This window comes from Protopterus annectens, chromosome 8.part0 (genome assembly GCF_019279795.1).
Source record: "Protopterus annectens isolate FY-2018-M chromosome 8.part0, PAN1.0, whole genome shotgun sequence".
Classification (NCBI taxonomy): domain Eukaryota; kingdom Metazoa; phylum Chordata; order Ceratodontiformes; family Protopteridae; genus Protopterus; species Protopterus annectens.
In genome coordinates, this window is record NC_056741.1 from 1,986,358,629 (window position 1) to 1,986,386,075 (window position 27,447).

The 27,447-nt window shown below is 36.5% G+C and overlaps 1 protein-coding gene across 1 annotated transcript in view; it reads right to left on the minus strand.

Annotated features, from left to right (window-relative positions):
- Positions 1–26,233, minus strand: part of ZCCHC14 (zinc finger CCHC-type containing 14) — a 1,045,305-nt gene extending 1,019,072 nt beyond the window's left edge. Inside the window, exon 1 of the mRNA XM_044081530.1 lies at positions 24,800–26,233. Coding sequence (XP_043937465.1) covers positions 24,800–25,411 — 612 coding nt within the window. The 5' untranslated portion in view covers positions 25,412–26,233. The remainder of the gene's footprint in view (positions 1–24,799) is intronic.
- Between the last annotated feature and the right edge of the window lie 1,214 nt (positions 26,234–27,447).

A 27,447-nucleotide genomic window follows, 5' to 3' on the forward strand; every position in this document is an offset into this window, starting at 1 on the left:
TGTAACTTCACCCTAAGTCCTCTCAGTGATACTCGTTTACGCTGATATGCCTTAAATAGACGCAAATGCCATACATTACTTAAGTGTTTCATCTCCTTAGTTTGCTAAAAGCCACATTATACTCATGAAGTGAATCATCCAGTTGGCTTAATAGGCCATTAGGCAAAGAATGTGAACCCAAACCAAAGATACCCAGGTCATCCGTGTCAGAGGACAGTCCTCTAATAATAGAAGCTAAATCAATAATTCAATGGTGGGCCCCAGGCAACCACCAAGTGAATCCTCCTCCCCTTATTTGTGACCAAATGTTTGGTAAAATCCCAAACTTTGAATTCCAAATAGTATAAAATAATATCCTACTTCTGAATGTTAGCCACACTGAAACGTATTGTTCCTTAATATACATATCCAAGCTGATATATATTGTATTACACCAGATAAATTCAAATGGTCTCCACAAATATGTGGTGGTGCTATAAATAGCCACAAAACTGCACCAAAAATCATATACTCAAATAGCGCAAATTGCTATGCACCACCAAAACCAACCTCATCCCGGTGTATATACCAATGGGTACTAGATGCAATTATCTAACTCCAAAAGAAGAACACTCAGGTACTTCATTCAGAAGTGATCCTCTCACTTAAGGTAACAAAAAAGGAGAGAGAATCACTTGGTATACCCACGCCCATTAAGAATCACCGTAGGAAAAAATTCCAAAATCAACCTTTAATATCACAAAAAAAAAGGACCCCAAGTTCTCTGACACAGAACCCAGGTGATGACAAGGGGTTTCCAATCACAAAAATGTATACATATATCTCATTGCCACTGTTGTAGTGTATTCAACCAAAACAGTCTGCTCAAAAATTGAGCATATAATAGTATCTCTATTGGGGAGCGTTAAAAATGTCCTACCCACTCTTACCCTAAGCCCTAATAAAAACTAGAGCCTGAGGGATGGCCACCAGAATTTAGAATACCAAAATACACAATTCGTGATCTGTATATAATGTAATAGTAGCGATAAGAAAATAAACCATTGGTATATGTGTTGCCCCAAGCATAAGCAAACTTCGCTCAATGAAGTCTTTTAAAAAATTCAATTGAAATAAACATATACCAAATATTCGCTAGTGCCCTACCCTAGCTATAACCACAATAAACAATGAACGTCAGGATTTGTATAAATATTCTCCAAAAGTTGCAAAAAAACATGTACATTCATACGATAGTGAACACCTACAGGCAAAAGATTTTGCATATATAATTGTTTATATATTTAACCACTCCTGGCCTCAAAAGGTATCTAGATGTCTATAAACTGTTGTATAATCAGCCTTGTAGGTCATAGACATAATATTAAGAGAACTGCTCAAAAATCACAGTGTAGATCAGTACACAACCCTAACATATGAAAAACACATCCAAAATTAAACTAAATGTAGGAATAAATCATATTCATGATGTTAAATAGACCCAGTATAAATGTTCAAATGTTCGACGGAACTCATGAACTTGCAAAATATTAAAGTTCCAAACAATCCCGATCAATGTTGTTCATGGCCCCAAACCATTGCAAACTGATAAAAACAAAAATTAGAAAGAGTCACTATAGATCAAAAATGAATATAGACATAAAAGATTATGATGTCACCAGTCAATTGTAAACAGTCCTGTGGCCTTAAAGCTGTTCATGAAGTTTAGCATAACACAATGTAACTTCCTATATCACGTACCAATAATGGCGGTCACACACCTCACTAAAATGCAAGATGTCCCAGTAAATAATCATCAACACAAAACAGTTTCTGATGGTTCCTAGAAACAACGTACATAAGTGAGCCTGTGAGCAGTGGATACGTGTTATTCAAATACAAACTTTCCCGTCCTTGAAATACAGTCAATTCATGCTCCATCAACTCACTGTAAAAAAAACAGGCTGTTAATCAAATCCAAAGGGAAAAAATGGAAGATACACATTAAGATCCACATATCCATAAAGGACCCAAGAAGATAGCTTCAACATCAGCTGGAGGGGAAAACTGCCAAACAGGATAGATGCCAACAGCGAGTTAGGGGAACTCCGGTCCACTAATGATTGGCAGTCGATTTTTACAGTGCCGAGGTGCCAGCCCGACGCCCAACCTTCAACGAAGGCACGCGTACCTATGGTAAAAATACAAAATCTTTTATGAATACTATTTCCAGACATTGGAATATTTTGCAGGGTGAGGGTTCCCTTGTGGATTTTCTTGGTCAAAATTGATCATTTTCTTTCCAGAAGGGTCGATCCTTGGGATCATTATTCAGCCATTATAAAAGATGTCGAGGTCAGGATAAAGTCTTGGGTCAAAGAACCATCACAGGAGAAAAGTTGGTTGGATGCAGTCATGTAGCCACTGCTCACATTGCTCAAGAGTATCCAAAACTACAAGTTTTTCTAGTAAGAATACACCGACTGTATATCATCTGTCTTTTTTTGGTAAATTGTAGCACCAACTGGGTGATTTATTTGGCCTTCTGTTCATGTCAAGCTTTTTATGTGGGGCAAACATCTAGGCCCCTTAGGATAAGAATTAGTGAGCATACGAGTGATACTAGGAATCACAAACAATCCAGTGCATTATATAAACATATTTGTCAACACAAGACTGGGGTCTTTAGATTTACCATCATTGACTGTATTTTGAATAAATCAACAGATAAAGCAGGTCTACATGAAATACTCAATTCAAAAGAAAAAAGTGGATTGTTAAGCTAGGGGGGCTTTTTCCACCTGGCCTTGATGAATATTTTTAAATAACCCTCTTAATTGGTGCATTAAGTGTGTATTGGTTAATTAATGGTGCTACATATGGATTATATTGCTGGAAGGAAATGGCTTTTACCATTATTTTTTTGTTCACTGAGGAAGGCTGAAAAGCTGAAACTGGTCTGATTGTTTGTCATGTGTATGTATATGTGTACTTTTTAAATACACTAGTTCAAATACAGGATTTGTGCTGGCCCTTTGTTTTGTTTGATTCATTACTTTTTTGGGCCGATGCACTAGCCGTACCTGTGAGTTGTTTTTTTCTGTTTAGTTAGAACAGAAATTACCTCTAAAGACAAGCAAAGAGGGATAATCAAGAAATGTCACCAACTCAAGGTTGTTCTGACAAAACATGAATGACAGCACAGGTCTAGGCTGGATACAACACTGGCAGCACTGGTTTAATCCTGGAAATCTGGACACCACCTTGATGCTTATTAACAGGAAATCAGGCCAGTTCAGGGAATGCCTGGAAGCCAAAGACACAAAATTCCATTGTATAACGCTTTAAAGAAAAAGTAAATGGAACAGACTGCGAAATAAAGAGAAGTTTGGGATACAGAACAGTCTTAAGAAGCAAGTGAAGAGTTCTAAAAGAAGATTCTTTCCCTGATATGTGCTTAAGTCTACAGATGGTATGGAATGAACAGAGACTCTTTAGAGGTGATCAAGTTTTTACTGGAATTGGAGTTAAGCAGTATGGCTAAAATATCTAAAACACATACGATCCAAGAGAAGATGAAGGTTCTGAAAAGACACTGCCGATTGAAATGGCTTATAAGAAAAATAGATTTAGTTGAATTCATTTTATAACCCACCAGTTCTTGCCATTCCTAGGGAGCAGCTAAGACTGAAGGGATAGACAGAACAGGATTGTGCAGCAAAAGGATTAAGTCATTAGCAAACTGAGCAAGATAAATTTCCTAAGCTTTCCCCTGGCCTGGTAGGTGAAAAGTTAATTTTTTTCCCCAAAAATGTTGACAACGGCTCGATGGCTAGCGCAAGCAAAAACACTGCAATCAGGCATCTCTGACAAACCCCACAGATAATGCAGAATTAAATTGATACAAAGGAAACCTATCTTACAACTCTGGACAAGCCGGTTTAGACCACTTTAAAAGCTAAATCAGACAACCTGAGAAATGAAATAAAGCAACAACAGAGAAAATATAAAGCTACCCATACACAGCCAAAATTAGACCATGCTGTGTTTTTCCATGACGCCCTGCTTCCATCCACTGCATATTTCTGACCACATTCCCTCCAGTGGTCTGGCTCTTCACAAAATCTTCTTGATATGGGTGAACCAAATGGGGAAAACAAGGCTTAACTATGTTTACTCAGGCCGACAGAAAGAGGATCTATTTGTTATACTAAACCTTGGTAAAGAAGAGACTGCTTCCATGAAAATGTATAGATGCCTTGAGTAAGGGTGTGGATGCATATGCTTTCAAGGCAGCCCAACCTTAGATGCAGGAAGAAGTTTCTAGAGCTCAAAGGATAGGCCATCAGTCCCTGTTTTTTTTTTTTATGATCTTAGTTTAGACGTATACTAGCTCTGCTTGGAGAAAGGGATAACAAAAACTCACTTGTTCTAATCTGAAGTGTAACCTTATAACAGTGAATCTAGAAACAAACTAATCTTATCATTAATAAATGGCTTAATCATCATCTTTGACATTTTGGAGCTGGTGACATAGGTCTTTAGAATCACTTTTAGCAACACTTGTCTGAAAAGAACTCCATTTCACACTGTCAAACCAAATTTTTTTTAACATGTCAACAATTACATAGTTCTAGACATCACACTAAGATGTCATTCCACAATTTGCAAAATGATATTTTGAACAGAAATCTGCAATAGCAGTTGCATAGTTCATGAGGTGAGGACTCAAAAGACCATGTGTGAAAATCTGAAGTTAAGAAATTGTAAAGTTAAACAAGTTCAGACTTGGCAGCATTTTCAAAGCACACTTACAACCAATATCATCATTTCTTAAGCTGAAAATCTGATGTAAAAAAAAAAAAAATTAACAAGTCTCCACCTCATGAACTATGCCACTGTAACCATGCAATTCTCTCCAGAAATATAATTTAATAAACCGAGGAATAAATGTTTAGACAGCTTTATAATGGCACTTACACTGTTCTTTAGGTGGAAGCTTACAGAGATAGTGTGATAACATTTTGCTGTGTGAGAATGAAAAGAAATATGAAGTCATGGGTACATGATTTTCAGGACTGCTGACTTCATTACTAATAGTGCCAGATGACATGATTATCATCATCTTCTTTCGGCTGTTTCCATTAGGGGTCGCCACAGCAGATCATCTGTTTCCATTTCTTCCTGTCCTCTGCATTTTGCTCTGTCACACCAACCACCTGCATGTCCTCTCTCACCACATCCATAAACCTTATTAGGCCTTCCTCTTTTCCGGTTACCTGGTAACTTCATCCTTAGCATCTTTTTCCCAATATACTCAGCACCCCTTCTCAGCACATTTCCAAACTAACGTAATCTTGCCTCTCTGGCTTTGTCTCCAAACCTTCAAACCTGGGCTGACCCTCTAATATACTTATTCCTAATCCTGTCCACCCTCATCACACCCAGTGCAAATCTTAACATCTTTAACTCTGCCACATCCAGTTCTAACTCCTGCCTTTTTGTCAGTGCCACTGTCTCCAACCCATATAACATAGCTGGTCTCACTACCTTCTTGTAGACCTTCCTTTTCACTCTTACTGGTACTCGTCTGTCACAAATCACTCCTGACACACTTTTCCACCCACTCCATCCTGCCTGTACTCTCTTCTTCACCTCTCTTCCACACTCACCATTACTCTGAACTATTGATCCCAAGTATTTAAACTCGCCCACCTTCGCCACCTCTACTCCTTGCATCCTCACCATTCCTCTATCCTCCCTCTCATTTACACACATATATTCTTAGTCCTGCTGACCTTCATTCCTCTTCTCTCTAGAGCATAACTCCATCTCTCCAGGGTCTTCCCCACCTGTTCCCTACTCACACTACAGATCACAATGTCATCTGCAAACATCATAGTCCACGGGGACTCCTGTCTGATCTCGTCTGTCAACCTGTCCATCACCATTGCAAATAAGAAAGTGCTCAGAGCTGATCCTTGATGTAATCCCACCTCCACCTTAAACGCATCAGTCACTCCCACCACAGACCTCACCTCTGTCACACTAGCCTCGTACATATCCTGTACCATTCTTACATACTTCTCTGACACTCCCGACTTCCTCATACAATATCACAACTCCTCTCTAGGTACCCTGTCATATGCTTTCTCTAAGTCTACAAAAACACAATGCAACTTCTGACCTTCTCTGTACTTCTCCATCAACACTCTCAGAGCAAACATCGCATCTGTAGTGCTCTTTCCCGGCATGAAACCATACTGCTGATCACCAATCATAAGGTCCCTTCTTAACTTAGCTTCCACTACTCTTTCCCATAACTTCATGCTGTGACTGATCAATTTAATCCCTCTGTAGTTACTACAGCTCTGCACATCACCCTTATTCTTAAAAATCAGTACCAAAACACTTTCTCCATTCCTCAGGCATCCTCTCACTTTCCAAGATTTCATTAAACAATCTGGTTAATAACTCCACTGCCATTTCACCTAAACGCCTCCATGCTTCTACAGGTATGTTATCTGGACCAGCAGCCTTTCCATTCTTCATCCTCTTCATAGCTATCCTTACTTCCTCCTTGCTAATCCATTGCACTTCATGATTCACTATCCCCACATCATCCAACCTTCTCTCCCTCTCATTCTCTTCATTCATCAACCCTTCAAAGTACTCTTTCCATCTGCTCAACACACTCTCCTCACTTGTGAGTTTGTTATGTTTCCCTCATTATCCTTTCTCACCTTTACCTGCTGCACATAATTCCTAGCTCAGTCCCTCTATCTCGCCAACGGTACAGGTCCCTTTCTCCCTCCTTAGTGTCCAACCTTTCATACAACTCTTCATATGCCTTATCCTTAGCCTTCGCCACCTCTCTCATCATGATTATACTGTAACAAAACATGAGGAACACCACTTCAAACAGTATTTTTCTTAACAATGGCTTGCAAAATGAAATTTTGCTACCAGTGTGTTATTAGTAAGAGTAAGTTAATACACACATTTACATTCTCATCTAAACCTATATAATCCTTAAAAAGGATACCTTGTAACATTTGTGTACACAAACTTTTTTGAAGGGTATAACCATAGACAGAAACGGAATGAGTTTGCCAGTCTCACAGCTAAAACACGTCACCCAAGCTGAATCTCACGCTCTTTGCTCCAAACTGTTTTGACAACAGTCAGAGAATAATTGGTCATATTAATTCGATATTCAGTTGTTTACCTAGTCATTGTTTGCTTAGTGAAAATCCTTGTTAATGCCACAGATTTTCACATTTAGGACTTTAAACAGGAAATCCTCATTCCTTGCAGGGACCACACATGCTGTAAGGTAGCTTTCTACAACATTATATTCAATAACACCAATATTTGTTATTGCATGAGCAATTTCTACTCCCAAATGTTTTCATTAGCTTCTAAATTTTAACTTTTACAAACACCATGGAGCCTTCACCTATTCCAGTAACTCTGTAAAGATGAGAGTTATATAATGGATACAAATACATATCAGTGTGTGTATATATATATATATATATATATATATAGTTCCACTTTAAATCACTGAATGTTCAGAACATATACATTCTGATCATCGAGACCAGAACATCGAAGGTTTAAAGTGGAAGTGCCAGGTAAGTGAAAATGTAGAATTGTGGGTATGTATGCAGGGCAGCAAGGTGCCCTGCATGTTGTGTGTGTGCCATCTGAGTGTTGGCATTGCAGGTAGGGTACGGGAAATCTCCCCTTTAGTGATACCGCTTATAGCGGTAAAACGGGAGACTTTCCTTACCCCACTGTAGTGCGATATTGAAGTTGGAATATTAAAGTAGGGGGTGTGGGGGGCACAGCCCCTCACATAGTTTGTGTAATTTATTTGGTGTTTGTTTGGTTCATTTCGAAACTTCGATGTTCTGAACATCGATGTTCTGATCTCGATGATCAGAACGTCGATGTTCTGAACATTCAATGTTTCAAAGTTAATCTATATATATATATATATATATATATATATATATATATATATATATATATATACATAAGTTTAGCTGTGCGATTGTATGCGTGTGTATTAATGTGTACACATACAAGTGATGTTACCCTACACTCTAATGAATGTAGTTTGCGCAACCAGCTTTTCAAAAAATTTCTTTAACTGCAGTTTCCCCCCACTGCAGGACAACTGTGGAACTGACATATATAAGCCAAGAATATGGGAGCAAATTCTCCACACATTCAGTGTAAAGAGTGGGGGCTGGGAGGCTTGTCCTTGAAAAAAAAGTCCTAAGTTCTTCCTTAGCTTCTAGATATTAAGATTCAACTGGTACTGTAATGATGAAAGGAAGTGCACGCATGTTCTCATATGTGTAAGCAAGTATGCCTATATGTGTATATACAAACACATGTATATCTTCTTCTTCTTCTTTCGGCTTTTCCCGGTTAGGGATCGCCACAGCGGAACTCCAGTCCGCTAATGATTGGCAGTTGATTTTTATGATGCCAAGGTGCCAGCCCGATGCCCAACCTTCAATGAAGGCACGCCCATTCACGCATGTCTTTCGAACGCCACTCAACTGCTGGGAGGATGTGCAAACTCCACACAGAAGGCACTCCAGCCGAGAATCGAACGGAAGAACCTCTTGCTGTGAGGCAACAACGCTACCGCTGCGCCACCGCAGCTTCATATACAAACACATTTGTCTATTATATACATATACAAACACATGTATATAATAGACAAATATGCACAAAATATCTGTTTATACAACAATGCAGTTTGTGTAATCAACTTTTTGAAAGATTTTCTTTTCTTGGACAGCAGTTTTTTTTTTTCTTTTCAAACATCACTGTCTTATGTTGAGCAAGCCAGCAGTATACTATACTGGGTTTTTCACTTACCCTCCACTGTTATGCGACTATGGAGAAGGCACCAGTCTTATGTTGTGCAAGTCAGCAGTATACTGTACTGGACCAAGCACCAGACTACTTGCAATTTTTTTTAGCATATTTGAATTACACTTCTCAATTTTAAAAACTCACTTGTGTAACTCATTGATACAGTGGGAAGAAAAAATCATATTTAACAGTGAATACGCAAACAGTTGAGTTTATATGCACGCTTTTTGGATGACATACTTGTCTTGTGGAATGACACAACAGAAAGATTGCAAGAGGTTTTTTTTTTTTTTTTTTACTTATATCAATAATACAGTTGAGTTTTTATCATTTACTAAGGAAAATAATATTACTTTTTTGGATATTTTGATGAATAAGGATATGGAAAAAAAAGAGATGTTTTACCTCTACTATTTATCGCAAGCCAACTTTTTCTAATAGTTATCTGCATTATTCCAGATGTCATCCTAAGCAAAAGAAGGCAGTAGTTAAGGGCCTGTTGGTTAGGCTTGCGAGAATGATAAATTTTTTTTATTTTTAGCCTCGACTACGATAAGATACTTCACATGTTCACTTCCAGAGGTTACCTAGAGCCTTTTTTTAAGGGAAATTAAGGCTGAAGTTATGAAAAGATCCTTAGTTGTATACAGTATGTGCCCATCTTAAACAATGGTAGACAAGTAGCATGACAATTATGTAATATAAGGAGTAATGACAACAGCTTAAAAGCAGCCTTTATTACCAATTATACTTTGGATAGTTCAGCAGTAATAGAAAGTGTTAAAAGTAATTGAAAAATAATTTTGGTGGACCCTGTTATCGACAAAAATGGCTAATTTCCCTAGTATTGTTTATAAAAAGGATAACTCATTTAAATTTCTATTGGAAAAAAAAATCTACTGCTCAACCAACATGGACTCTATATTTGGATCTTTAAACCAAGCTCAGTAATGTTACATATATGAAACATTCTACAATCCGAAGAAAGCTTCTAATAACCTACGACTTCTGGAATTTAACAATGCTAACTTAAATTCTTTTTTTTTTTTTTGAGGGAATTTAAAAAGTGTCTAAGAAATAGAATGCAAGGGGTTCAGCATTTGTACTTCCCAAGAAGAGTTGTTGTCTAAATTGAGTAAAGAACTCTGGTTAGGCTGCAGCTGTACATCTCGTTCAGATTCCTTAGCCAGTGACTGAATGTTACAGTTTTCTTGATATGTAGTTGACATACGAGATGAGGGGATTTCTTTCAGATTTTTTTTCTGCAAGATTGCTTGGATATTCAAAAATTCCATCATATCCTGATGCATACTGAGGAAATGATTTTCTTAGATTACGCTCTCCAGTCTGAACAATCATTCTTCTGACTACTCTCATTCCTTTTTTAACCTAGATGAGATTACATTAATTTTGGACTCAAGTGGGTAATAAAATGTCACAAATTCACTGAAAGTCTACTGAAGTATGCATCTGTTTCACATGCAATGAAGTCATGAGCAACTGAAATGCTTTGGGGGCTGCCATGTCACAGTCTGCCTTATGCGTTTTCGAGTCTAACTCAGTGCAATTTTATCTTCAAATAACAGTTAAATATCCACAAACTCCAAATATCCACAAAAATCAAACCAGAACAACAAAGCCACCAAGTAAATACTTGGTTCTTCACGTTTATTAAAATAATAAAAACACTACAAAATTCAGTTAAGCGCTTTTGTTCTATACCAAGAACTTATTCAGAACTGAACAGCAGCTAGCCATTTTGGACAAGGCTTTATTTAAATTTAAGAAAATACAATTGGAAAATGTTTATTTGATGAAAAATACTGAAGCTAAATATAAACCTCGTGGACTTAGAATGTGGAGATATCCTAATGAGACAGCACATAACCCACAGCTATTAACAGATTTACACAATTTATTTGATCAAGCTGGGTTTGATTGTATGTGTTTATTGATAAAACAATACTGCTGTACTAGAACGCTTGTCTAAAGAGCTGGACTCTCTGAACAAAAATATTTCAGACAACCTTCTATTTCCTAATTTTGAGACCAATTATTTGTATTTGAATTTGTTCAGTAAGGTGGACATGGAGTGTAATAAACTTTCAGAATGGAAAACTATAACGTTTTAAGAGAATTGACAGAGTTTCAAAATGGTAGAGCTTACCCTAATCTACCATGGTACCGTGGGAACCAAGTTTTAACTACCAATAAAAACACTGCAGATCTGCCTACTGGTTTTGACTCTATAAATACAGGCTCAGGAAGGGGTGGAGCCCCTTTAGGACAAGGAATGGAGAGAAGGTCAGAGAGAATCAGGAACAGAGGGCATCGTACACAACAACCAACGAGCCATACTTGCAGCAGGGTGCCAGGCCGAAACAAGCATACAAATGGAGAAAGTAAGTGATGAAATCTTAAATGACAAAGAGGACATGGTTTTGAGAGAGATTACAAATTCATTTAAATGACTTTAGCATTTATAATTACTATTCCAAGCAACTACATGTAGCACATGCGGATATGCTGGCAAAATGTTTCACGTTTGTTCCAGCTAGAAGAGCAGGCATTATAGAAACTATAATAGATTTAAAATTATTTATTAGGAAGTTGAATTTTAAATTGTGGTTTAATAATGCAAATATTAATGAGGAGACCACTATGATACATAGGCCAAGTGTTTTTAATCCAACGATTAAACAAGAGCTACAATTGTTTGAAAAATTATGTAAGAGGGATATGCAAAAGATTCATAGTGAAAAACGTAGATGTAATTATGTTAATAAGTAAAGAACAGATTTTGTTAGCTGAAATTCTTGCTGATTGGAACTTAAGGGTAATGAAACCCGATAAGGGAGGAGGGTTGGTAGTAATGGATCAAGTGGATTATTGTAACACAATTAACCAATTGATGGAAGATACATATGCTACAACACCTATAAATGAAATCAATATTGCATATTCCAAAATTGATATGATATATGATTTGCCAATGGAAGGTCTTATTATTATGAATGATTATGAGTTTAAGTACAATGACAGACCTAAAGTAGCTACCATTTTTGAAATACCTAAATTGCATAAAAATATCCACCAACCCCCTTCAAACCTATTGTTGACGCAAAAACGTTCTGAAACATTTTTTATTGTGAATTTCATAGACTCTTAGCTACAGAAGTATTTATCGAATTTGAGTCAAATATGTAAAGACTCTTTGGCATTTTTTAGAATTATTGAACAAAGCAAGTTTTCATCCTAATTCCTTTTTGGTCACCATAGATGTGAACAATTTATATTCGGTCATTCCCCATACCATGGGATTATTGTGGTTTGAACAGCAGCTTTTTAAATGTGAAGGATTTGACCACTGAAAAGGTTAAAACCATGGTCACCCTTATGGAAATAGTGCTAAACAAAAACTTTACATTCTGAAGGGCAATACATTCGACAAACCATAGATGTGGCCATGGAGCAGTGTGGGATCCTCCGTTTGCGAATTTTGTAATGGCAGAGTGGGAAGAAAAATTCATATTTAACAGTGAATATGCAAACAGTTGGAGTTTATATACATGCTTTTTGGATGACATACTTGTCTTGTGGAATGACACAATAGAAAGATTGCAAGAGTTTTTTTTTTTACTTGTATCAATAATACAGTTGAGTTTTTATCATTTACTTATTCCGCTAAGGAAAATAATATTACTTTTTTGGATGTTTTGATTAATAAGGATATGGAAAAGAGATGTTTTACCTCTACTATTTATCGCAAGCCAACTTTTTCTAATAGTTACCTGCATTATTCCAGATGTCATCCTAAGCAAAAGAAGGCAGTAGTTAAGGGCCAGTTGGTTAGGCTTGCGAGAATGATAATTTTTTTTATTTTTAGCCTTGAATATGATAAGGTACTTCACATGTTCACTTCCAGAGGTTACCTAGAGCCTTTTTTAAGGGAAATTAAGACTGAAGTTATGAAGAGATTCTTAGTTGTATACAGTATGTGCCCATCTTAAACAATGGTAGACAAGTGGCATGACAATTATGTAATATAAGAAGTAATGACAACAGCTTAAAAGCAGCCTTTATTACCAATTATACTTTGGATAGTTCAGCAGTAATAAAAAGTGTTAAAAGTAATTGAAAAATAATTTTGGTGGACCCTGTTATCGACAAAAATGGCTAATTTCCCTAGCATTGTTTATAAAAAGGATAACTCATTTAAATTTCTATTGGGGGGAAAAAAAATCTACTGCTCAACCAACACAGAGCAAGGGGACCTATAAATGTGGTACCTGCCCTCAATGTAGGTATATAATAAAGGGGGACCAAGTTAAAGTTAATGGAGTAGAATTTAAGGTTAAAGGACACTAACTGTGTGTCATGTAATATGGTTTATTTGGCCCAATGTTTGTTATGCCTGGAGTTTTATGTGGTGAAAAACCTCAAGGAGGTTGAGGGACGGGGTATATGACCACCTGTTGGATATTAAAAGGGCAAGCCCACAAATGCCTTGGACAAACATGTGTTGAATTTTCCAGCACATAAATGTGGCTTTAAGGTGATTGATTTTTACCAGAAGGGATCCTCAGGGACATATAATGGATGAACATCTGAATGTAAAATGGTTAAAATGGCAAATCAAATTTAATGCAATTAGTTGTCCAGGTATAAATGAGGGTACCTCTCTAGCTCCTGTTTTAAGATTAAAGCATTACAAATTCTGAGTTCATAGTTTCCTTGTGATAATTTGATTAAAAGCATGTGATTAAAGGGGTGGGGGTGAATGGTATATATGTAGTTTTGAAGTGATTGTTATTCACTTCTGAAGAATTTCTTGGTATAGAGCGAAAGCACTTAACTGAATTTTTAGTGTTTTTAATATTTTAATAAACGTGTGAAGAAAAAAGTATTTACATGGTGGCTTTGTTGTTTCAGTTCAATTTAATCTTCAGATATTGTACTAGTATGAACTTTCTCTGCTATCATGTTAGAATGATAAAACACACACGATTTAAAGCAGTGACAGGAAGGTCTTTGTAATGTTACATGTGTCAGGTTCTGACAGTGTTCAGCGTATGATTTCTTGTGGTTACTGGTGAAGTTTTTGCGAGTGCACTCTTAATTTGGTGCAAGTGTGTGCGTGTGTTCACACAGTGGGGTTGATGGGAAAAGTTTAACATTCACATTCTGGGCTTCCATATCTGACAAAAATTTAGTGTTCCATCAACAAGGAATACATTTCTGCAAGCAAAAGCCAGCTCTTTTAATACAGCAGATAACAGTCAAAATTGGCACACTAGCCTAGCACAACACAGTTAGGATATCTGCAGTTCTGGAGTCCAGAGTCTGATTACAAGTTTGGGCACCAGATGGCCAGCCAGGAGAGGGAGAAATAAGTGGATGATGCCTGCTCACCTTCCTGGGGGAGAGGTTAATGGATGAAGCATACTGGTAGAGTTCAGTCATTAAGGAGTAATCTATTAACATAATAAAAAGATATACACAATTTAAAAAGTGCCCCAGACCACACTTGTATTTTATCATCTTCCCACCTGTGACTGGGTATGGGTAATGTGCAAGTAGTGGATGTGAAATAGAAGGATAAAGTTTAAGGATGGGCCTTCAGAGTATACCCTATAGTAATCAACAGTACAAGTGAAAGAAGCAGAAGTGAGAAATGAGCTTATGAAGTTAAATAACAGGTGAACAATTCAAGGGCCACTGGACTTACCAATATAACGGAGAATGGAAGGCGAGAGGAGAAAAATGGCATTTACTCACACAGCAACTTGCTCTGGTAGATGTCTCAAGAAAACCTTGAACTGGTGTTCTTTAACTTCTAGCTCCTCCCTTAGTCAGAAGTAGTTAATCTCCTTTAAGCCTCACAAGACAAAACATTAATGTGCTTTCTGCCTTAAAACTTCCTTTGACTTCTAAATCTCAAAGAAAAGAAATCTTTAAATGAAATAATGCTGCAATAAACTTAAGAAGCAATGTAAGTATATAAACTTCAATCAAATCAGATTTTCTCAAGCAGTAGTATGTTCTGGTAGCTGCTCCCACCATTCCATTACTAAGCCTCTTCTTCTACCACTTTTAGAGACAGAGAAACTATTAAATAAAATGCAGACCCTTTTGTCACTAGAACTTCTGGTTTCTTTACATCATTACAAATCTGAGCTACTGCCTGCCTTGAGCAATGACTTATCTCCAGTATATCCCTCCTTGAAGTAACAAGATGCCTGGATTAAGTCATTAATATATGTCATTTGGGATAGCAAGCACGGTTGCTTTAATTATGAGAACTATGGTAAGCACGGATACTGGTATAACATCTTAGAGCGGCACAACATTTTTTAAAACTCTATACAGGCGGAGGGTGGCAACAGATATGGCCAAGGACCAGTTACGTATTAGTAGTTTCTTCTATCAGATTTAAAACTTTGTCAAACTGGCCGTAGTACAGAGACACCCATTAGTATAATTTCTTAATAAAACAAGAAATTGATAAACCGGTCTCTGCATTGTTCCAAGACCTCTCCAAAGCAAGACATAATTTTTCATTAAAAATTCTCCCACAGATACTCTTACAACTTGGCAATTCTACATCCACCATCTCCTGGTTCACAGCGAGCTTAACAATAGAACCCAACATGTGAAACAGAAAATACCTATTTTACTTTCATACCATAAAAACCGGTACCCCCAGAAAGATCTAGATTAGGACTCATACTATTTAGCATATTTACAAGTGACCTTATAACAAGCACCAACTATGTAACCCTAATTCAATACACAAATGATTCCACCCTTGTTTACTCTGCCGCCATTCTACCAGAACACCAGACCATTAAAAAGGATTTTTTATCCTTTATTGAAACATTGTTACAACACAACATTCTCAGCTGCTAGTAGGTATTTTTAAAGCCCAAGCAGACTTCAGAGAATGTTTCCTCTGTTAGAAAGCAAATGCTATAGGTGTGATGAGACAGAAAAACTGTGAACATGTTTTGGGGAGTGTAAAAAGTTGGCAGATTTAACAAATTTCCTATAGACTTTGTCAGAAATGATGGGGAAGCAAATGGTTGTAATTAAGGAAATTATTCTTATGACTTGGGAAGTATTTGAATTGCCTGGACACAGTAAGACTTTATGGAGTTTAATGCTACTGGCTGCCAAAAGCACCTACTACAAAATGGAAATTAAAATCTAAATCAACTGTAACTGAAGTTCTGAATACTATAAAGGAGACAAAAAGAACTGGATGTGGGTTCTTTAGCAAAAAGACCAAGTAAAATTGCAACACATTTTAGAAAAATGTTCAGGAGGAGGTTTAAGGGAAGGAAGAATTGATAAATTTATGTAATGTTGGAGTAAATAATTGTTAAAAAGAAAAATGCATATCGCATAATAACAATGAAAATGACACTATGGCAAGTTTTCCTTTCTACCTATATCATTGTGCAAGTTGTGAATTATAAAAAACTCTCAGCTGCTAAATGATGGAAAAAAAAGTTGTTTAAGTTACTACTGTTCACTCCCAAACCTTGCTGAAAAGGCAAAGCTGGTCTTCATTATGACCTCTTCAAAGAATATCAAAATAAAATTGGTTGCTTATACAAAATTACTAGGAGTAGCACTTGACAAAAACCTTAAGTTTGACCTTCATATTCAAGAAAATAGACATTAGCCAAAGTAGCACTACCTAAAAAACATGTCTGAAAACTGCATCATCTGCCAAATCTACTACTCCATCCTCATCACCTACAATCCTCACAATGAAAGTTAGAACAATGTTACAACAAAATAGCCAAGTTCTCAGCAAACCTTCCCACAGAGTTTATCACTGCAATGCACTCTGGACTGAGCAGCCAAACTACCTTCACACCTTACACAGTTAAAGGCTGCTCTTCCAACCTCATAAATGTCCATCACTAATTTTACTCCTTCAGTGGTACACAACTCCAAGGGATCTTAAATCCAAAGCTCAGTATGTACTCTCTACCCCAAAAACACACAATTCATATGGGGAAACAATGTACCTCATTTGCATCTCTAACTATGGAGGAGCCTCCTTTTCACTGTTGAGACAGATTAGTTTTAAAGTTTGCTAGGTTGCCAAACTTACCTTATTCTTTAAAGAATGCCAGCTTTCTCACTGCTTTCACCACCTGGCTAGTTCAACCCACCTTCATTAGACTATTACATCCTCTCTGTTCTTTTCCAGTACTTAAACAAGAACATCTGGACTGAAACTTTGTTTAACTTTTTATTACTTGGACAATTTTGATTGCTGCCATGACTGCAGAATACAGAGTGAACTGTTTATATTGTTGCAAGTTTTTCATGTGTTGTTGCCACGTTGCGTTTCGGTTATTTTGTAGTGAAATCTACCACATCCTGTGTTTTACTAATAAAGATTCACTGCTATTGAAGAAAAAATATAAAAGAATATAGTCAAAAAGAAAAGGGACAGGGGAGAGTCAAGTGAAAGATCAGCACCGGTATACTTTTTAGTAGTCTGAACAGAAAGCACGGTTACAAATGGGATAATACAAAACACTGCTTGATAAATAGAAGTATCAAAGGTTAGAAAAGATTGAGAATACAAAAGCAGTTTACAAAGGAAAAACTGGAAGAAATCTTTAGTGCTCGCAAGTATGCAGCAAAATCTGCAAGGTTTAGGATTTTTTGCATTGGTATTTTTATCCCCCAAGTAGACTTCTGAGGATTTTTCTTCAAGCAGATAGCAAATGTTGAAGACAGACATGGTTGGAACATATTTTTACAGAATGTAATCAGTTGACAAATTTAAAAATTCCCTACAAAGCACACACAGATTTTGGGGGAACACATTGTAATAACTAAGGAAAGGATTCTTTTGAGCTGTTATATGGCATTTGAACTGCCTGAAAATACTAACGCCTTAATATGTTTAATGCTACTGGCTGCCAAAAATCAATTAACAGAAAATAGAAACAAACATCAAGCAGATAGCAACCAAAGTTTTACATATATTACAAGAAGATAAAAAGAACTGAAGGTGAGAATGAGCACATTTCATAGAATCTGTGGATTTTATGGAAACAATATATGCAGAATAATGCACAGCAGGAGAAATAAGGTTTAAAGAAAACAAATCTTCACACTTCAAAAGTTTAAGGAAAGGCAGGAAATGAACTCAGTGAATGAAAATTGTTAAAATAATGTACATGAATACTGAATGACAACAAATGAAAATGTTCTATTAAAGCATGCAAACTCATTTTGCAATTTAAATGTGATGATTTAATAAAGATATTAAAAAACAAACTGACTGGAAATACTTCTGAGTGGCAGTTTTGTAGGATATACAATAATAAATATTTATCAAACTTCACGGTGATCATGGCTATACAAAGCTTTAACACTGGTCAATAAACAATTTGAGTCCTGTAATATCATAATGAACCTGGCTTGTTGCTTTAAACACAAGGTTTTTTTTTTTCCTGTAATTCATTGCAATTCTAATGAAGATTATGGGTTAAACATCACACTTACGGGATAGTTAAAAAAATAGGTACTTGTAAAAAAAACTTTTTTTTACAAGTCTTAAAAAATGTAATCCCAAAGTAAAAAAATGCAGCAGATCACTGAAGTCCAACACTGTAGAAACCAAAAACAAATCCAAGTAATAAAACCAGTGCAGACACCACGTAGAGGGACATACTATTAAAACAAAGCAAATAGATAAGTGCTTTCAGTAAAAACCTTCTTCAGATCTAAAACCTCTGCATAGAGCAAACACATTTAAACTACTAGCCACCAATCAAAACTTACAGATCAAATGATGTTTCTTTACAGGTTTAATAAGTTGCCAGGTTTAAATGCTCAGCTACCCTATCAGCTTGCAGCTCAGCTATCCAATGAAGCTCAGCAAATTCAGTATCATTAAAAACATCCTCACCTCTAATATCAGGACTAAATCTGCATAGCCATGAAAACAAAAGTGTGTAAAGGAAACGGTCCAACATGCTTAGCTAAAGCATCATTACTATTACTGGATGAAATATCTCGAATATGCTGTAAAATCCGTTCTTTAATGTGCCTGTCCATTTTGCAAATATAAAAAAACATGAACAATGTTTACAGGTAGCTAAATATACTAACTGTTGAGTTGTACAATCAGCATACAAACAAGGAGAATATCTATTCCCATACATAATGTATAAAAAATCTACACCTTGCAAAAATTGCAAGTAAAAGTACCTATTCTTTGACTCATTTTATGTCTAGTGACAGCAGGGGGATTGCAAAGCCTTTAAGATTTTTACAATTCCTAAATAAAAAGAAAGTTTTTTCTCCTACTAGCCCCTTAATACGTTCCTCTATAGTACAAAGCCTCCAGTTCTTAACACTACAAATACTATCTACATCACTAGTGTATGTAGGCGGGACATTAATCCTCTGTTTATAGGACCTAGACCCAGTTCTATTCATAGATCGTTCCCATTGGTTCAGCTTATAAACTTCAGAAAAATAGGGTACACCCTTATTCTTTCGTAACTTTAATTTGTTATTCAAAACGTCCCTCACTTCTCTAGGACAATATCCTCTATCCATCAGGCACTCAGCAAAGTTGTTTGAAGCTTGTATAAAATCATCTTCCGAAGTATGCAACCTTGAAATTCTCACTTGTTGCCCCTTAATTAAATTCTTATGTATACAACCTGGGTGCATACTAGTTCTATGTAAATACTTATTCTTCCAACATTTTTTACAAAACATCTTGGCAGAAAAAGTGTGATCAACCAAAATAGATACACGTACATCTAAGAAGTTAATAATAGATACATGTATATCCAAGTCAATAATATCAACAGACACCTGTGATGTGAACTTGAAGAAATCCACAATCTGTTCCAGATATGCAATAAACTGATAACTGATCCTCCATACCCCGCCACAACAAAAAAATAACAAACCTTTTGTAAAATGCTATATATTGAAAATGTTCATGCTTGGGCACTAGTACTTGATGTTCTTCCTAGTATGCCAACACAAGGTTAGCATAAATGTTAGTACACGAAGTGCCCATCGCTACTCCCCCACTTCTGCCAACAGATACGTGTATTATATAAAAAAATGTTGTTTTCTAAAATAACTTCCAACAACATACAGATCATATGTATCATATTGGGGATATAAGAGCTCTTTTCATTTAAATATAACCTAACATTATCAATACCATATTCATTTGGGATACTAGTAAAAAGGCTCTGTACGTCTAAGGTGACCAATAGACATCTGGAATGGCTAATATTACTATTAGCAAATCCAAACAGAGACTCTAAATCTTTTAGTACAGTAGATGCACAGGCAACATCTTTAAGTTTACTTTCTACATATAGGGAAGCTGGCTCAGTAATCCAACCCCTTCCTGCCACTATCGGTCTTAAATGTGGAGCTTTCATGTCCTTATGGACTTTAGGTAAACCTTTAATTATCGGTATTCTAGGAAAAGGTACTTGCAAAAAAATCATATACATCTTTAGTAATCATGTCCATCTTAAGCATATCATAAAATGTGTCACCGACAATGGCAATCATTTTATTCATTTTTAATTTACCAATAAGCTGGTAAGTATGAAGATCCTGTAACATATTCAACACTCGCATATTATAATAATTCAAGCCCATAACAACGACACTGCCTCCTTTACCAGCAAGCCTAATAATGTGTCCGTTGTTTTCCAATTCCTTTAAAGCAGCACTTTGCTCATGTTAAACTGTAGAAACACCGTCTGCGTATCAACCATGCCAGCTCGCTTTCACATACCTTTAAAAATGTTTCCAATTGCAAATTCAGCACAAACACAAACACTAGGTTTCTTTAGTACACCCTCAGTATACTGCTTGTTCTCAAACATTAATTTAAGCATAACATTCCTTGCAAATAATTTCAGGTTAACCACAGCATCAAACAGTTTTGAACAAGTGTCTGGTATACAACTTAGATCTTTATTTAACACTGAAAGATGCAAGTCAGTCAAAGCCATACTTGATAAATTCACCATGTGGACATTCTCTTCTTTAATCGAAGCTGGATCTACACTGATTATGTCGAGAACTTCCTTCTCTTGCAGCCTCGACTCACAGACCCAGTTTTTCTGTTCACTGTCATGGTTTTCACGGGAAGTGGAAACTCCAGAAAAGGAAATGCAGGCAGAGTGTTGCATTTATCCTTTGGACGAGCCACTAAATCCCTTAAATCCGACTGTTCAGACCTAACTATGGGCGTATCCATAACAGATGGGACACTCCCATTAAGAGGATCAGCCTTTTCTTTCAGTACAGTTGCTGATTTATTCTTATACTCCTATGCCTACTGTACATTTAACAGAACAGAGTCATGCAACATTAAAAGTATTCAGGGGCTTCATAGCAGCTTGCGATTGAACAAGAGCAAGCTTTGAAGTAGTAGTCAAAATATTAGCGTCTTCCTGACGACTCCATACTATTCCATCTACTGAATCCACTTTATTTAAATACTGCTGTTTAGGCCATACAAAGATGCTCTGTCTGCATTTCTTTTTCTTTTATGCAATGTAAATTATTCAAGAATGGTTTTATTTAGCCACATTATAGGAATGTAGTGGTGTGTAGCACTACTTTTATTAGTAGTGATGAAGTCCTGATTAAGTATGGAAGACGAAAGTGCTAAACTCCTTATTAAAATATTATTGTCGGCTGAATTTGCTTGATCTTTTGTGATCTTGGCCCTGTTGAACATAGGCTGGAGATTTTGGTGGTTAACTGTTTATGTTTTCAACATCTCACATTCTTTTGATATCTTTTGGCTTATGTGCTACACTGGACTATATCTTCGCAAGACCAGATTGAGCCTTGTGTTTCTTTGATGGGACCATCTCAATCTGATAAGTTATCAACTAACTGCGAAGTTACACCTTCAGAGTAGCAATCGTTTCAAACAATAGCTCACCTATCTAAACACATGCCTGTTACAGAAAATTGAGCTAAAAGATTCCTTGGATTACTCAGGTAAGGTGCAGTTGATGCTTACCAACAAAAATTTTTAAGAGTTTCTAAAAATGAGATTTGAGAACACTCAGTAACCCACATCTACATCCCACTGTTTGGCAAGTGATTCACAAACTGAACCACTTGCTAAATTTATTGACTGGAAATCAAAGAATACTTTGTGTCATACAACACATTTTAAAGGACTCTAGGGAGTTTTTTGAACCTCTTTAAGGAACCGTTTTAGACCATCTTCTCTCTCTTTTTTTTTTTTTTTAAACAACTGATGTTATTAGTTTTCGGTTATTCCTCACTATACTGGGTTGGATTGATTTCAGGAGCGGTTACTTTCCTTTGAAGGATTTAGTAATTTAGACAACTTGCAGATTAATTTTTATGGAAACTGTACTGAAAGAATTTCTTGTTTTTTGATGGGTAGTATTTTCGTCAATAGAAGGGTGTGTGGCCATGGGGGCCACGTGTACCCCATTTATGTAAATTTAGTGATGTGTTGTTGGGAAAGATGTTTTATATTTCCATATTCTTCTTTTAGGTTTCGTCTTTCTTATTTAAAATATGTGTATTACATCTTTTTAATTTAGACAGGAACTTTGGCTCAATTTGACAAATTCTTTGATCTGGTAGGTACTACAAACTTTCTTTGATTTAAATAGACTACTAATTGTGACATTATTAATTGCTGGAATATTAGACTCATTGAAGATGGACAGTTTTTTCATGTATTTACCGTAAACCAACATATTTCACTTTCTTCTTACATTACTCTAGTTAGTACCCATTTCATATTTAAAAAGGCATTATAAAAAGCCAACTGATTCATATACCTAGGCTTACATTCAACGACCATCAGTTTGATTTGGGGGTCAAAATTTTAATTGATATGTTTTCTAGAAGGGAGTACCTACGTTCACTGGTAGATGAGAATGACGCTGATGTTTGTACAAGACACAGTGATTTTTGCCCTATCTTACATGGGGGATAGGACTCAGTAGGTTGCCCATTACCCTGATAGTCACTGTGTAGAGCTAGTTTTAATTTTAAATCATTCACCATCCCATTTGCTACTAAACTGTAAGATTATCAAGGAGGTTCTTTCTAGAAATTGGAAGATTTTTGATTATTTCAATTTTATTATTACCAATTTTTGGGACAGCACCCGTTATATACAGCAACAGTCCAAATGTAAAGAATGTGCTGGAAGACACAGCATCTGTAACTATTAATGAACAAATTAAAACTTTTAAAGTGTGGATGCTGCAACCAGTGCAAATTAATTAATATTTTGGAATTGAGACATTTTTTAATTATGTGTTTAAATGGAAGTGATGTGGCAAAAAAAGCTGCCAGTCTACAGGAGTGGTTTTGTCCATTTGTGATCCGTACCATACATCGTATATCTGGAAAACACAAAATGCACCACATAAAAGGATCTTATCAGCATCTACACAGTATTAACAGAAGGGACCAGAAATATTCTTTGGCAAGATGCATAACGAATTGTTCTAGTTTTAATTACTTTTTATTTTCTGTACTTGAAAAAGTGGAACTATCCACCGGGGAGAATGGTGGACTGGAAAACTTCACTGGGTCACAGAGAAATACTGTGGCGATTCAGTTTTTCCTGGTTTAACCTACACTACTTGTATTACAAACTATTTAAAATTAAGGGTTAATGAATTGTAATTTCGATGTCTGCTTTTTATTACATTTATTTTATTTGAATGTTTGTACAATGTAAATTATTCAAGGATGACTGGTTTTATTTAAGCACATGATATGCTTAGAAAGGCATTTAAATGATGTACAAGTACTATTTTTATTACTTCTGATGAAGTGTTGATTACATGTGTAGGGCAAAAATGCTAAACTCTTGATTAAAATATTTTGTGGAATGAATTTGCTTGATTTTTTTGTGGTTTTTGGCTCAGTGAAACACAGGCTGGCATTTTTTGGTGATTAACTGTTTTATTTTGAGGAATCCCATACCAAGCAAAGCAATATTTCCTTGATCATGAAAACAGCAATGTCACGGTCTCCATTACAGCAACTTGAGGTATACTGTCAGGAAGTATGTTTCACTATTTTAAACAGTACAAAGTTCAAACAGAAGATACCATTTGGTAAACACTGTGTGAGGCATTAAGATACAATAGCCAAATTAAATAAGCAAGCTGGAGTATAAAGCCAGAAGCAAACACACACACACAAAACTAAAGGACAGTGCTACCTGTACCCTACTAACACACCCCCAATAGAAAACTGCATTGAACAAGTCACATGCACGCCTAATCTCCTTCATAGTGTTCAAACAGCAATTGTAGTAATTTCTTTAAAACTTTAGAAAGAAAAAGAATCACACATTTTCCAGTAGCATATCTTACCAACAGTTATACCTCTCAACTGTACAGATTTTTGCCTCATATTTTTGGCCTGTTAATTAAAAATTGTCCTTTTCTACCTAATCATTACCAAATCTTTGAGGACTGACGTAAAAAAATAATGACAGACATTTGAGATTTAGATTTCATACCCTTCAGAAAACTAACGCTAATGTAAAACCCATTATTCTATCAACTTTCTAAGTTTGTAAGAGCAAGATTTAAAAATTGTCCCTATTTTTGGGCCCTTGTCCTCCCATTATTTATGGCTTTGTCCAGATTCTTTGCTATACGAAGTTGAGAACTATGGTTACTACAGTTATCTAGCTTATCGACCAGTGATGATTACTTTAACTTGCAGAATCATTTCTCACCACAATAAGCAAAACAAATTTCTAAACATGCTGTCCTTTAAAAATATTTAACCAAATTTCTAGTCAGAAAATCTCGGGATGACTAAAGGTACACATGTAACCCTCACAAACACCCAAAAGTAAGATACCCACCATGTGGCAGCCTTGACAGCTGACAACAGGACTGCAGCAAATGCTATTGTTTTTAGTGCTGACAGTAGTCACAGGCGCTGTGCAGGTAGCTAAAGTTACATTATTAGTATTACTGGTACTGTTCAGAAGACCTTGAATGTGTGCCAGCTCTTGTCTTAGCACCTGCTTTTGGTGGAAAGTAAAGGCAGGATGGTTAGACGCCATGGTGAACAGTAAAAGGAACTCGTCTCCTGTCCTGCCATCTAGCTGAAGACCATAATTGTTAATCACAGAATCAATGTGAGTGAGTGTCCGGTAAAGAACTCTTGCTGCCTCCCTATTGTTTGAGGTAAGCAAAGCCAGGGTTACCAACAGTTTACTACGTACAACTTCATCAGTTATATTGGTGAGACTAGACAAGTCGGCTGGATTATTGGCTTTAATTTCCGAATCCCGAAGAGAATTGTAGTCTTTCCTTGCCAAGTCTTCCAGACAAGTGCCAATAAAGCGCAGTTCCAGTGGGATACAAAGATCCAACAGCCCACACAGAAATTCCACCCTTTGGGAAGAACTCAAATCAGAAAACCAAGCATACACAGCGTCTTGCTGTAAGAAACTACGTTTCTCCACCATTCTGCTACGCTACAGACTTGTCTTGCTTTTAATTCAGCCAACTAGCCAGCCTTAAACACGTATGGAAAAGAAGCAAAGTGCATAAATGTTTAGGCCAAAACGCAAAAGCCGTGTCTGGCACAACATAAAATAAGTCCGTGGACAGCACTAAGGTGAACGTCTTACACTGGTTTGTGTCCATAGGGACCAGGACGAAAGTGCTTTGCTGCTGCTCCACCTAAAGTCCAAGTACTTATCCAGTACTGCCTCACATCATCATCCAACTCCAACGGGGATGCTAGTTCTACGGAAAGGAAAGATCTTCCCAAGTTGCAAGACCTGTGGACCCGCCTTTAAATCATTACTCTGTAACACATTATACTACTAAACATTGTAACCACATCGGGAGAATAGGGAAAAGGAGGCAGACAAACAGCAACGGCAATCTCAACCATCTCCCTCATCCACCACCAATGGCTCCCATTAACTCCCAACTTCAGGCTTTGGAACCAAACGACTATATGAAATTAAACGCAGGACAAGCCCCCTACGTGGTACATTCCGTGGCCCACACAAACTGAGAAAACTCTGCCACGATGAGATTAAAAATGGTTAAAACAACCTTTTACTTTACAGTTTTACTTTACGATTCTCAGACTCAGGCAAAGGCATCACATTAAACTCCAAATGTTTTATAGCTTTACAAGTACACAAGCTTTCATTGCCAGCACACATAGACCCGATTCCTGTTATCCGACTATCCCAGCTGGTCAATAATCATTTTTTCCTCCGGTCTAGGTTTCGCTTCTTCACGTCAAAACACAATTTCCCCATGCACTGCAAACTAACAACCTTCTAAAATCCCTCCCATTCACTCATTGAAGTCTATTTATTTGTCGGCTGCCGCAGTGTGTGAAAAAAAGAAAGGAATTACATTTTTCATTGGCCAAAAGGACTATCCGTCTCAGGCGTATACGTCACGCGACTTTGAAGGTTGGGAAAGTGAAGCTGCGTTATAGAACTGTGTTTAATGGTACAGTATGCCGTCAATCATAATGTATCCATTATATGTTATTCCTCTCGCGGTTGGCCTTCAAAGGGTACACGCAGATGATGGGTTTTTGAGGTATACTGAGAAATTTTTTTCCTCAGAATTTTGGTCTGTGTGAACATTTTGTGGTTACACAGCTATTAAGAAACGCACATGTGTACTTCTAAATTAAATGCAAGTAGTATAGATCTACAAACACTGTACAACATATTATTAAAAATGAAAAGTAGTACAGTTAGTCGTGCTAAATTATCATCACAGCAGTAGGTACGGCATCCACAGTTGTCAAAAACATAACCTTGCAGTTTTAACTTGTATACTTTTAGCCATGCCATGTACTTATTGTTGACAACCTTCTATCGCCAGAATGTGGAATAGTCCCTCTCATAATTTACTTCTCATCCGTACAGATTTCCACAGAAAGTCCAGATTTTTTACTCATATTTGTGGTCTGTTTTTCATAAAATTGTGGTTTTCTGTCAAATTAATTGCATATCAAGTTATGAAAATAATGACAGACTTTCGTGTTTCAGATTTCCTACCCTTCAGAAAATTCATGCTAATTCAAAACCTGTAATTCTATCAATTTTCTAAGTTTGTAAAAGTAATATTTTAAAAAAAAGTCCCTACTTTTTGGCCTTTGCCTTACTTTTATTTATGGCTTTGTCCAGATGTCTTGTTCTCAGAGTTTGTGAGGTATGTCCAGTAGAACATATGGGTAAAATTACTTAATAACAAAGTTAACTAGGATACGCAAAGGCTGGCTAAACGTGTTATTTTATACTTCTAAAAATTCTTTTGATGAAATAACAAGATTCAGTATTACTTTTCTATGAGTATCAGCTAAAATATTCAACTAAGTGTATGACATACTACTTTAGTATGCGGCTGCGAGGAACATGGACAAAAAAATCCAAATTGAGGAACATTCCTCGCAATGAGTTACACTTGAGAGGAGTGCGTGTATTTTATGTATGTTTGCCTAGCTAGCTATCTGTTTATCTAT